Below are 12507 nucleotides of genomic sequence, written 5' to 3' on the forward strand. Positions count from 1 at the left end.
CTCTCTCTTTCTCTTTTTCTCTCTCTCTCTCTCTTTCTCTTTTTCTCTCTCTGTCTCTCTCTCTCTCTCTGTCTCTCTCTCTCTGTCTCCAGCTGTGGTGTATGGTGACTCAGCGGGACAGTGGGTGCAGAGAGAGAGAGAAAACTGCAGTATTACATTTGAGGTCATTTTTGTTAAACTCTAACATCTCCCAAGCGCAGATGCCCAAATTCAGCCTGAGGCTAGCAATTCATAATCATAAAATTACTATTCCTCAATAGCAATGAGAAATCCTTCTGGATTTTGCCAAAGCCCTTTTTTTTTCTTCAGAATTCTTAATAATGTCAATATTTTTGAGGTTGTTTTTGTAATGTAATGACTAGTGGTTAACTGTTGTAGGTTTTTAAATGGACAATACTGATGTCTAGAGAGCAGAATGAAAATGAATACAAGCTAAGTGTTTTTTTTTTTGTTTTTTTTTGTAATGTTTTTTAAGTTTGTTATGCTCAGCAAGGCTGTATTATTTGATCACAGTAATATAAAATATAAACAGTAATACTGTGAAATATTATTACTGTTTAAAATAACGGCTTTCTATTTTACTTTATTTTAAAATGTAATTTATTCATGTTATACAAAGCTTATTTTTTTAGCAGCCATTACCCTAGTCTTCAGTGTCACACGATCCTTCAGAAATCATGCTAATGAGCTGATTTGGGGCTCAAGAAACACTTCTTATCAATGTTGAGAACAGTTGTGCTGCTTAATCTTTTGGTGGAAACCATGAATCTTTAATGATGCTTTGATGAATAGAAAGTTCAAATGAACAGCATTTATTTGAAATAGAAATATTTTTTTAATATTATAAATGTCTTTACTGTCACTTTTGATCTATTTAAAAGTCAGTTAACTTAGGCATACTGTACGCTGTGATAGTCTGGTTCATTAAAGGGATAGTTCACCCAAAAATGAAAATTATCCCATGATTTTACGGTCGTCCACCGGAAGCTCGTTATTCGAATTTATAAAGTTTTATATATGGATATTTTTCTTACAAAAACATCCCTTCGCTTCAAAAGGCCTTTATTAACCCCCTGGAGCCGTATGGATTACTTTTTTTTATTTTTATGGATGGATGCATTTTTTCTGTCTTCAGAATGTGGGTTACCATTCACAACCATTATAAACCTTGGAGGACTAAGGATATTTTTTAAATATATCTCGGATTGTGTTCGTCTGAAAGAAGATTGTCATATAAACCTAGGATGGCTTGAGGGTGAGTAAATCATGGGATAATTTTCATTTTTGGGTGAACTATCCCTTTAAACTGCTTTTGAAAGTCTGTGTTGAAGGATGAGTGAAAATCAGAGAATGCTCAGTGGTTGACATAAATGAAGGAAAACTAAGAACTTCTCCTAAAGTTTTTTAGGAGAAATAAAAGTAGACTCATAAAGGTCCACTGTTGACACTCTGTACGAGTACAGAGCTATAACATTAAGTAGCTAGTATAGCTCAGAGAGGAGACAAGTCTAAAACAAAAACAAATTCTCCATTTAATGCCATTTCTGTCTAGAAGCAATTAGAGATGTAAAAGATCCGTTTTTGATTTTTCTTTCTTATGAGAAAGTTTATTTTGCAGGAATGATTCTGACAGATTTCTCGCTCTCTCTTTCTCTGTCTGAGAGTATTTTTAGTTAAGCTGCCAATGATAACACAAGAGTTATCACTCTGTGACACCAGTGACACACTCACTGTTTCTATGTGGCATTTTCACATTTCCTGTGGATATTAATTTTGCATAGGAAGCTCACCTAGTGTGCAGATGTCAGCGCCATGTTCATAAATGTGAGCAGGTCTCTCTCTGTTCATCTGAAGGGTGTTAACTGAGAGAATCTTACTGAGCTGTTTCTGTTTGTGTGGACACTTCCTCCCTCTATTCATTCATAAAAACAACTCATATGAAAGCCAGAACGGAGGCGATAACTCAAGTCCACACCACACTGGCTTTTTTTTATAAAGAGAGCATAGCATAAGCATCTCATAGACACTTTAATTTTAGACTGAAAGGATGTGTTGAATTACCACAAATGCTTTAAAATTCCCTGTGTGTGTGTGTGTGCTGATCTGGTGTCAGGGGCAGGTGGATGTCTCACCCTGTAATCACCGTTGGGAAAGTGAGAGCCGCTGTGGATCGCTGATGGCTACGGCCACATTCTAATCACTACTTTTTGAAAATGAACAGAAGGCAGAAAAGCTGAGGGAGAAAGTGCTCTGATTGGGAGCGGGATGAAGAAAAGCTCCTCACAGGAAAGAGGTCTCTGCTTGAACGGATCCCCTCTGGTTCAAGTGGCCTTGTTCGAGAGACGAAGCCAAAGTCAGACAACTGTAATCAGCTGTCCACAAATACTGTCATCCACTAAATCAGGGGCCATGGAGGATAAGAGAGTATGTGCGTGTGTGTGTGTGTGTGTGTGTGTGTGTGTGTGTGTGTGTGTGTGTGTGTGTGTGTGTGTGTGTGTGTGTGTGAGAGGCTCTCATTCTTGTCATGGAGGAACCGTGTGTGTGTGTGTGTGTGTCTTAGAGAGGCTCTTCAGAGTATATTTTCAGCTCTGGCTGTACAGCAAAACTCAGATGTTAGAGCTCATGATTTGGTTCTCTCTTTTTTTCACTTGTTAAATATCCTGTTTTAATGTGAAATGCCATTTTACAGAACAAAACAAATACATTTTTTCGGTTTTATTTTAAAGCTTTTGGGCTGCTATCCAAAAGGTTTTAAGTTGGAACGCATAGTTGATCCAAGAGCATTCACTGAGCAAAACACCAGGGCCACTTTCTTTGTAATATTAAGGAATAGTCCACCTAAAAGTAATTTACTCATCCTCATGTCAACTCATGTCATTCCAAACCTGTATGCATTTCTTCTGCAGAACACAAATGATATTTTGAAGAACATTGGGGACTAAACAACATTGGAGCCCATTGACTTCCATTGTATGAACAGAAAGAAAAACACTCTCATTTTGAGAAACATTTCTCAAAATATCTTTGTTCCACAGAAGAAAGCAAGTTTGGAAAGACTTTGTGAGTAAATGATGACAGAATGTTCATTTTTGGGTGTACTATCCCTTTTTAGGGGACTTATTCTTTACCGTTATAGAGGTTTATTTTTCCCTAAAGTTATAATGTTGGTTGTAATGTTAGTTCTTGTAATGAAATTATAATTTTCTACCTTTTCTGACACTCTGAAACAGGCTGTTTTTTCAACTGTATCTTCAAAGGATTGGTTCACTCCAGAATTAAAATTTCCTGATAATTTACTCACCCCCATGTCATCCAAGATGTTTATCTCTTTCTTTCTTCAGTCGAAAAGAAATGAAGGTTTTTGAGTAAAACATTCCAGGATTTTTCTCCATATAGTGAACTTAAACAGGGACCAATGGGTTGAAGGTCCAAATTGCAGTTTCAATGCAGCTTCAAAGGGCTCTACATGATGCCAGATGAGGAAACAGGGTCTTATCAAGCAAAATGATTGGTCATTTTCTAAAAAAACCAAAAAAAAAAACCAATTTATATTCTTTTTCACCACAAATGCTAGTCTTGCACTAGCTCTGCGATGCGCGTCCAGCCGCCCACGACTGCACGCGTTACGAAATCACGTTGGAAAGGTCACACGTGACGTAGGCAGAAGTACCGACCCAGTGTTTACAAAGTGAACATGCAAAGACTAAGTCAAACGGCCTTTAAATTTTGTTTTGCTAGATAAGACCCTAATTTCTCAGCTGGAATCGTGTAGAGCCCTTTGAAGCTGCATTGAAACTGCAATTTGGACCGTCAACCCGTTGGTCCCTGTTGAAGTTCACTGTATGGAGAAATATCCTGGAATGTTTTCCTCAAAAACCTTAATTTCTTTTTGACTGAAGAAAGAAAGATATAAACATCTTGGATGACATGGGGGTGAGTAAATTATCAGAATTTTAATTCTGGAGTGAACTAATCCTTTATGTAAATGACCTCAATGTTAGATTTCAAGATCTTTATTTCAAATAAAGGCTGGATATCTTGTTTTCCATATGGTCCCTTTAATACTATGCTACTATGCTAATACTATGCTTTACTATGCTAATGTTGTTTACTGTAATGTCACTTAAAATTTGCCAGCAAAAAAGACACCATTCCGCTCTGTTTTATTCTATTCTGTTCAATTCTATTGAGGCTCAGAGAGTGAAAGATGTCCTTGAGAAACATTGTGACCCTGCGACAGATCTCACACACTCAAACACACTCACTGCTGCAGAGAGAAGGAGAGAGAGAGGGGACTGTGTCCTTCTGGGAACCAGAGAGAGGTCATTCAGTGTCTGAGTGTGTCCTTGTTCATGCTGTTGGACTCTCCTTCAGCGTTACTGCTCTAAACCACCAGCAGGTGTGCGAGCAGATTGGTGGGAAAGTTACTCTTCTCTTCCATTTCTCCGGCTCCTCCCTGGAGCCCGTCGTCTGTGTTCCTGCCTGTTCGAGCTGAGCTGGGAATACATCTTCATAACTCAGATCTCATTTTAATAAGTGACAGAAGCAGATTCCTGCACAAATAATGAGCGACGACCTCATATTATCACTAGCCTCTTCCTATATGTCCCAGATAGAAACTCCGCTCTCAGGCAGGAGAGCCATGTGGTAACAGACTCTGATACTTGTGTTATACGTTTTTGCTTGGAATAATGCAAGTTGTATAACACTTTATTCCTGTATCACTGGCTTTTTACCGTGCTGTCTGTCTCTCTCTTCTCCAGGAGGATTTAGGCAGTCGTGTCGGGTTGTCACCACAGAGAAAGCAGGAGAGAAAGTAATTGCGTTGTTGCAGTGCTTGTAGAAATCCCATCAGCCCTGTGGGCAGGCCTGTCACAGAGCATAAAGAGCTGGCTAAAAACTTAAGCATCTACAGACAGGGCAGCAGCAGCGGCGGGCAGGGAAACGCCTCTCGCAGAGAGCAGAGGTGTCACAGGAAGCAGATGAAACGACTGCTGCTAGTGCAGGAACAGAGCTGGCTGCTGTTTCCATTAGCTAGATCTGTGCTGATAAGAACAGGGATGCTGGTAAATATCCAGGCTGAACGACCCTGATAACCCCAGAAAGCCTGCCGGGTGGATGTGCTCTTGTTTTAGGCACTGATCTCCGGCCACTGGCTTGATTTGCATCCTGAATGAGTGTCAAATACAAGCTGCTGGTGCTGATGCAAATAGACAGGTAGATAGACAATCATGTCTTTGCTTCACGTCCTGTAAGTTAACTTTCAACATCATCTTCAACTCTTGATTGGTGCGTTGGCTGGTGAGTGTGGTTATTACACATTCAGTAACAGAATACACAGATTTATAAAGCGTTTAAAAATAATGTCATGTCTCTTTACTAGAATTACCAATTGCAAAATAAAAAACTAAACAAACAAACAAAAAAAAACATTCAAACTATTGCTGGGTTTAGGGATGAGAAATATACACTTACATCAGTATTAAAGGATTAGTTCACTTCAGAATTAAAATTGCCTGATAATTTACTCACCTCCATGTCATCCAAGATGTTTATGTCTTTCTTTCTTTAGTTGAAAAGAAATGAAGGTTTTTGAGTAATACATTCCAGGATTTTTCTCCATATAGTGGACTTCACCAGCTACCAACGGGTTGCAGGTCCAAATTGCAGTTTCAGTGCAGCTTCAAAGGGCTCTACATGATCCCAGCCGAGGAATAAAGGTCTAATCTAGTGAAACAATCTGCCATTTTCTAAAAAAAATAAAAATGATATACTTTTTAACCACAAATGCTCATCTTGCACTAGCTCTGCGATGCGCCATGGATTACGTAATCATGTTGGAAATGTCACGCGTGACGTAGGCTGAAGTACCGCGGTAGGGTGAAAAACTCATTCTCAATCTCATTTTCTCCTCCAACTTCAAAATTGTCCGACATAGTTGTTTTACCTTTTTTTTTTTTTTGTAAAGGCCATTTGACTTGGTCTTTGCGTGTTCGCTTTTTTAATTCTGAAGTGAACTAATCCTTTAAGTATTCTGATTACATCAATTCAGCATATTAAAATTATTTCTCAGGGATCATGTGACACCAAAAAACAGAAGTAATAGTTGCTGAAAATTAAGCTTAAATAAATTGCGTTTTAAAATATATTTATATAGAAACCAGTTATTTTAAATGGTAATGTTTCACAGTATTACTGTTTTAACTGTATTTTTGATCAAATAAATGCAGCCTTTATGAGCACATTCCATACTTTTGTTTTGACCGATATTTCATAATATGATTATATTATATGAACATTCACAGTACAGATCTGACAATACAATTAAGCTGTTAAGTTATTGTGGCTATTAAAAAAACAAAAACGGATGATAAACACTGATTTATTGCAACAGTTTTAATGCACTTTTTATTTGGCTATTAAATTTCCTAAAGGTGCATGTGTTTAAATTCTTCCTGCCTTTCTTTCTCTCTCTCGTCTGGTGCACTTTTGTTCATCCTCCTGTCGCCTCTCCTTGTGTACTGTAGAAGCCTTTTGTATTTACTCGGCTTGGGAATTAATCAGTGTTTTAATGCACCCCTCCTTCCCTCTATCCCTTAATTGAGTTTTATGGGAAAAGGATGGATTTTTTTCCCCCTCTGTTATTGTTTTTATGTGTGACTGGAGCTGAAAAGCATCTGGACGTGTGTCAGAGCAGAAGTAAACATGTCAGGGTTTAACTGTATGGAAGGCTGCGCTAATGGGGCCAAACACGTGTGTGGCATCAGTGAAAAGTGATTTGTAACAGCATTATTAGCTGGGAAATCTTGAGAAGGTGCAGCTGGAGAGACTGGAATCAACACTGTGTCAACAGAGAAGCATTAAATAGAATCAATGACAAAGTTTCTTGTATTTTGTCTTCACTATTTTTTTTTTTAATTGTGAGTATATGTAGACAGTGCAAGAGGAAGTTTGTATAGTGTTTTTTTTTTTTTTTTTTTTTTTTTTTAAATCGTCTTTTTTGTTGTCTTTCACTCGTCACAAACTCAGCAAGTTTTTATTTGATTTATTTTTTTTAGTGGCATTACAGAAACACTGATACTTAGAGTATTTATATCTCATTCTCACCATCGGTTTGGTAAAAATGTCTGCTCTATTTCTTGCTCTATTTCTCTACTACTTGGTGTTTCATAAATCTAAACGTTTGTTACTGAAACCTATGCAAATTAATGATTCATCTCATTCTCTTCCTCTGTATTATCTATTGATCTAGGCGTCCGCTGGCTCTGAAGTGTTTTGGTTTGCTCATGTTTTCTTTCTTCTGTTTCTCTCTCTCACCAGATGGTCACAAGAACAAAGAAAATATTTGTGGGTGGATTATCCGCAAGCACAGTCGTTGAAGACGTGAAACAGTATTTTGAACAATTTGGAAAGGTAAGACCAGAACATCAGTCCCGAACTAAATTCCAGTATGAACATCTTCAGATTTCCATGCCTAGACAAACACAGACTCGCTCATGGCTGCTCCGGATGTGTTCGTTACAGTGCAGGGCTGAAAATGAGGGCACAGGTGTATGAAGGCGGTGCGGTTGATTCAGGAAACGGTTGCTGGTGTTTTCAGTGATGTTGAAACTTACAGACTGTAGAATGAAGTATTTTTATCAAAACATTAGAACCTGAAAGTCTGGCTGTGGCTGGGGGTGGGGTTTGAGTGTGTGGGGTGGAGCTGGAATGTGTGGGGGTGCGGTTTAAGTGTGGCTAATGAATGGGGCGGATCTGGAATGTGTGGGGGTGCGGTTTAAGTGTGGCTAATGAATGGGGGCGGAGCTGGAATGTGTGGGGGTGCGGTTTAAGTGTGGCTAATGAATGGGGGTGGAACTGGAATGTGTGGGGGTGCAGTTTATATGTGGCTAATGAATGGGGGCGGAGCTGGAATGTGTGGGTGTGCGGTTTAAGTGTGGCTAATGAATGGGGGCGGAGCTGGAATGTGTGGGGGTGTGGTTTAAGTGTGGCTAATGAATGGGGCGGAGCTGGAATGTGTGGGGTGTGGTTTAAGTGTGGCTAATGAATGGGGGTGGAGCTGGAATGTGTGGGGGTGTGGTTTAAGTGTGGCTAATGAATGGGGCGGAGCTGGAATGTGTGGCTAATGAATGGGGAGGAATGTGTGAGGTGGGATTTAAGTGTGGCTAATGAATGGGGGCGGAGCTGGAATATGTGGGGGTGGGGTTTAAGTGTGGCTAATGAATGGGGCGGAGCTGGAATGTGTGGCTAATGAATGGGGAGGAATGTGTGAGGTGGGATTTAAGCGTGGCTAATGAATGGGGGTGGAGCTGGAATATGTGGGGGTGGGGTTTAAGTGTGGCTAATGAATGGGGCGGAGCTGGAATGTGTGAGGTGGGGTTTAAATGTGGCTAATGAATGGGTGAGGAGTTGGAATGTGTGGGGGTGGGGTTTAAGTGTGGTTAATGAATGGGGCGGAGCTGGACTGTGTGGGGGTGGGGTTTAAGTGTGGCTAATGAGTGGGGGAGGAGCTGGAATGTGTGGGGGTGGGGTTTAAGTGTGGCTAATGAATGGGGGCGGAGCTGGAATGTGTGAGGTGGGGTTTAAATTTGGTTAATGAATGGGGGAGGAGCTGGAATGTGTGGATGTGGGGATTTAAGTTGTGTTCAACTTCTCCTGGATTTAATTGTTTTGTGAGATTTGTGGCTTGCAGGCTGGGGAGGAGTTGAAAATGGAGACGTCAAGTCAGACACCTGACCTGACGTTCGTGCAGTATTTTTATCACAGATGAAGTTGATTTGGGTGCAATATTTATCGGATACACAACATTTCAGAAGTTCAACATAAGCCTATACTACTTAAAAAAACAATAAAGTTGGGTCTTTTTTTTTATCAGTTATCAGTCGATAAATATGACAATATAACATTACATGATGCAATATAACATTAATTTTACATGAAAAGAGTTTTTACTGTTTTACTGTAAAAACACTGTGTCGATGTGCCGTCGTCTCAAGTCAGACAAAATTTTCAACCGGCATGTACTGCCTCAAGCCAGATGGCGATTGGTCTATGCAGCGGCGTATGAAGTCCAACATACCTTACTGCTGGGCATAAAGAGGTTAAAGTTGGGAGTGGTGATTGGCCGGGAGTGGGTGGGATTTGAAGCATGGGTATGGCTAGATTTTTGTGGTTAGGGATACGGGTGAAGTTGGATTGTATTTTTATATGGATATTGTTACCATAGTTATGGAAATTTTCAACTCTGAATGAAGGACTGCAGGCTGTTACTATTACCTGTCTGCTTATATAAATAAAAATGAATCAAAGAGTAAATATTCATCACAACAACCGCAATCATCTAGGCTGAGCAGGAATCAGTGTGATTGAACATGTCGTCTGAAATCAGAGCCTCCCAGCTCTCTCTCTTTCTCACAGACTGGATTCAGCCTCTCTTTCTCAGGTGGATTTTTATGTTTATTAAATAAACTGACCATCCGCTGCACCCTGCCATTATCTCTGTGTGTCTGTGCAGCACTGAGACTCCCGCAGATGGGAACCCGATCCTTTAGACTTAAAGAGAGAGAGAGACAGCGGTCAGGCCATTCACATGTCTGGACTGGACATGTTTGGAATTTCTAAGTGCGCTTAAATGCCATCATTTATTTGTGTGTGTGTGTGTGTATGTCAGTTGTCTCTGCATGGATGTGGTTTATGTGCTTCTGTGATCAGGGTGAGTTTGTGTATGTTTCTAATTTTGTGTAAGCGTGTTTTTTGGGTAGTTGTGGCGGTTGGTTAAGAACTGAAATCAGGAAACAGGTGGTGATTTCACAGTTTTCTTACCTCTCTCAGGGAAAACACTGTGGAAAGAAGTTTTCAGTGTTTCGTTCACTAAACGAAGACACCAGGGTGAACAACAGTGCATAGTTTTGACTTCTGTCTCTCACAGCCTCTTTTTCATTTTTACATCTAATTAAATCTATTGCATGTTCTGGTTTATTAGTCTGCACCTTTTGGTTTAGTACCGGTGGTCCACTGCGATGGAGGGAAAGAAGCGGAGCAGCAGTTATTGAGCACAAACACTGATGTTCTTCACGCAGGTGTGTGCTCATACAGGGAAGAGAACATACACAAGTGTGTACTAGAGAGTTCACTCAAGTGCAGCTCTGAACATCACACAGAGACACAGCTGGCCATCGCTCAGAACGACTCCCTCCACAGACACGAGAGAGAGAGACACTGCTGCCACCTCAGGGTGCTTGTGTTCTTCCGCTCAGAGGAAACAGAGAATTGTTTTCAGAGGATACAATGATGGTGGGGTCAGAGACAGGAAATGTGTTTCTGATATCATGGCAGATGTTTAGTGTGCATTGAGATTTTCTAAATAGCAAGTCGGTAATTAAAAAAAAAAGGCAGATGACTGTTTCCGTTTGTGTGGCGTCTGAGTGTATCGCTTCATTTAGTGACATGAATGCGTAATAACTTCAGCCAAATGGATTTAATGACCATTAGCAGATGTTCACTGCCCCAGCTACTGCAAAACGACTCGCACACTCCATTTAAAAACACTGAAATAGATGCAGGAGGATTTCACTTGTCTAAGGTCTAGAAAAATTAGTGTGCAAGAATGTCCTCATTCTTTTTGGATTTTTTGTATTTGTCATATTTTTGTCACTGAAAATCTAGTGTCTGTGAGCTATGATTCTGATAGCTTTAGTTACAGGTGCACATTTTCATAACTTTACATTTTGTGGCCCATATAATACCACATCTGCTTTCAGTGTGTGTATGTTTGTCATACATTTGCCTACAGCAAAGTGCACATACACAGGTCAAATAAAAGCATTCTTTCCCAATCTTTTCTAATGTTCATTTGAAAGTGTTGCTTTAGAAATGAGCATGGTTTTGCTCATATTCTTGTGGCTTTGTTGTTAAGGTGTGTGCTGTTGTCTTTTGAGATGATATACTGTATGAGACACTCATTACACTCATTCAAAAGTTTGGGGTCAGTAAGGGCTTTTTTTTTGTTTTTAAATAAAGTAATATCTTTGTTCATCAAGGACGCATGAAATGGTTCCAGAAAAATGTATTATGTTAAAAAATATTTCTATTTGAAATAAATGCTGTTCTTCTGAACTTTCTATTCATCAAAAAATTCTAAAAAAAAAAAAAAAAAATCAAAAAAAAAAATCATGGTTTTCACAAAATATTAAGCAACACTACTGTTTTCAGCTTTGATGATGCTTTTTGAGCAGCAAATTAGCACATGAGAATGATTTCTGAAGGGTCATGTGACTCTGAAGAGAGTTTGTGTGAGTTTTAAAATATATTGAAGTAAAAAAAAAGTTGTAATATTTCATACTGTTTTTACTGTACTTTTCATTTTTGAATAAATGCAGCCTTGGGGCCGGTTCACACAGAATGCGTTTTTGCTATTAAAAACGTGAGACGCAGGTCAGTGGAACAAAAAAAACAGGTCCAAGATCTAAAGATACAATTTAATAAGTTAAATTTCTTTTAACTTGAGCGTGAGACGCTGCAAAAGAAGCGAGACACCAGCGCAAAGGTTAAAGACGTCCATCTTGTGTGTTTACATTGAAAAACAATTGAAAAGTAGTGCAGTGGAATGGAAAAAACGTGTTCTGTGTGAACAGCCCCTTGGTGAGCATTAGAGACTTCTTCCCAAAACATGAAAAAAATCTTACTGACCCCAAACCTTTGACGGTTGTGTTGGCACACACTAGCTTTCGAGATGTTTATGAGCTTTAATCTGGTGTTTAGTCGACGCAAATGGGAGAGGAAAAAAAGAGAAAGCCCATGTTTAATTGTCTTATTAATTTTAAGCAACTTCTTTAGAGAGTCTGTTATCTTGTTGAAACCTTAATGGAGGTACTACTGATTTCCTAGTGGGGTCAGTTTGAGGCGAGTTGGGAGTAGAATGATGTTCTAATATGCAGATTTCTAGTTGTTGTCACTGTGGGACACAGTCTGAATTCTCCTGGCTTTTCATATGGTGGCGTTTGCAGACAGGCATGAGACAACGTCCCCCTCTCTGACATTTAGAGGAGCTGATCACTTGGATGCCTGTGCGTCCACAGGGACTACAGGAATACACCCAATACTGCAGCATTAGTGTGATATTTAGGCTTCATCCCTCTGTAAATGGAGTGTGTCTGTGTGGTGATCTCGTACTGGCTCTGATACTGATCCTGAAACAGGCCAGTGCTCCTCAGGCATCCGTGATACCCAGCGGCATCAGTCTGGCCCATGTGTTTTTGGAGGAGTCCTCACTGACAAGCTGAATCTCAGAGAATTATCACCAACCTGCGATTGACAGCAGCTCTTCAACTGAAAGAGCAATGAAATTCAAGTGTCATATTGTCATGTGCTCTTGACAGTGCTTCTGAAAAGAAGAGAAGTGATCTGCCTTTTGTCCTTTAGGTGTATTTTTAAACACTCTGTTCTAAAGCATTTTAAGGCTTCATAAGTGCACTTCAAACATAAAGGCTGTTCCAACAATTCGGCAAC

The 12507-nt window shown here is 39.7% G+C and overlaps 1 protein-coding gene across 8 annotated transcripts in view; it reads left to right on the forward strand.

Moving 5' to 3' along the window:
- Window positions 1-12507, forward strand: part of msi2a (musashi RNA-binding protein 2a) — a 180770-nt gene that overhangs the window by 52151 nt on the left and 116112 nt on the right. For all 8 annotated transcript variants that reach the window (XM_051908708.1, XM_051908710.1, XM_051908712.1 and 5 more), the window contains exon 6: window positions 7321-7413. In XM_051908708.1, the coding sequence (XP_051764668.1) occupies window positions 7321-7413 (93 nt within the window). The remainder of the gene's footprint in view (window positions 1-7320; window positions 7414-12507) is intronic.

Source organism: Ctenopharyngodon idella, chromosome 10 (assembly GCF_019924925.1).
Source record: "Ctenopharyngodon idella isolate HZGC_01 chromosome 10, HZGC01, whole genome shotgun sequence".
Classification (NCBI taxonomy): Eukaryota; Metazoa; Chordata; class Actinopteri; order Cypriniformes; family Xenocyprididae; genus Ctenopharyngodon; species Ctenopharyngodon idella.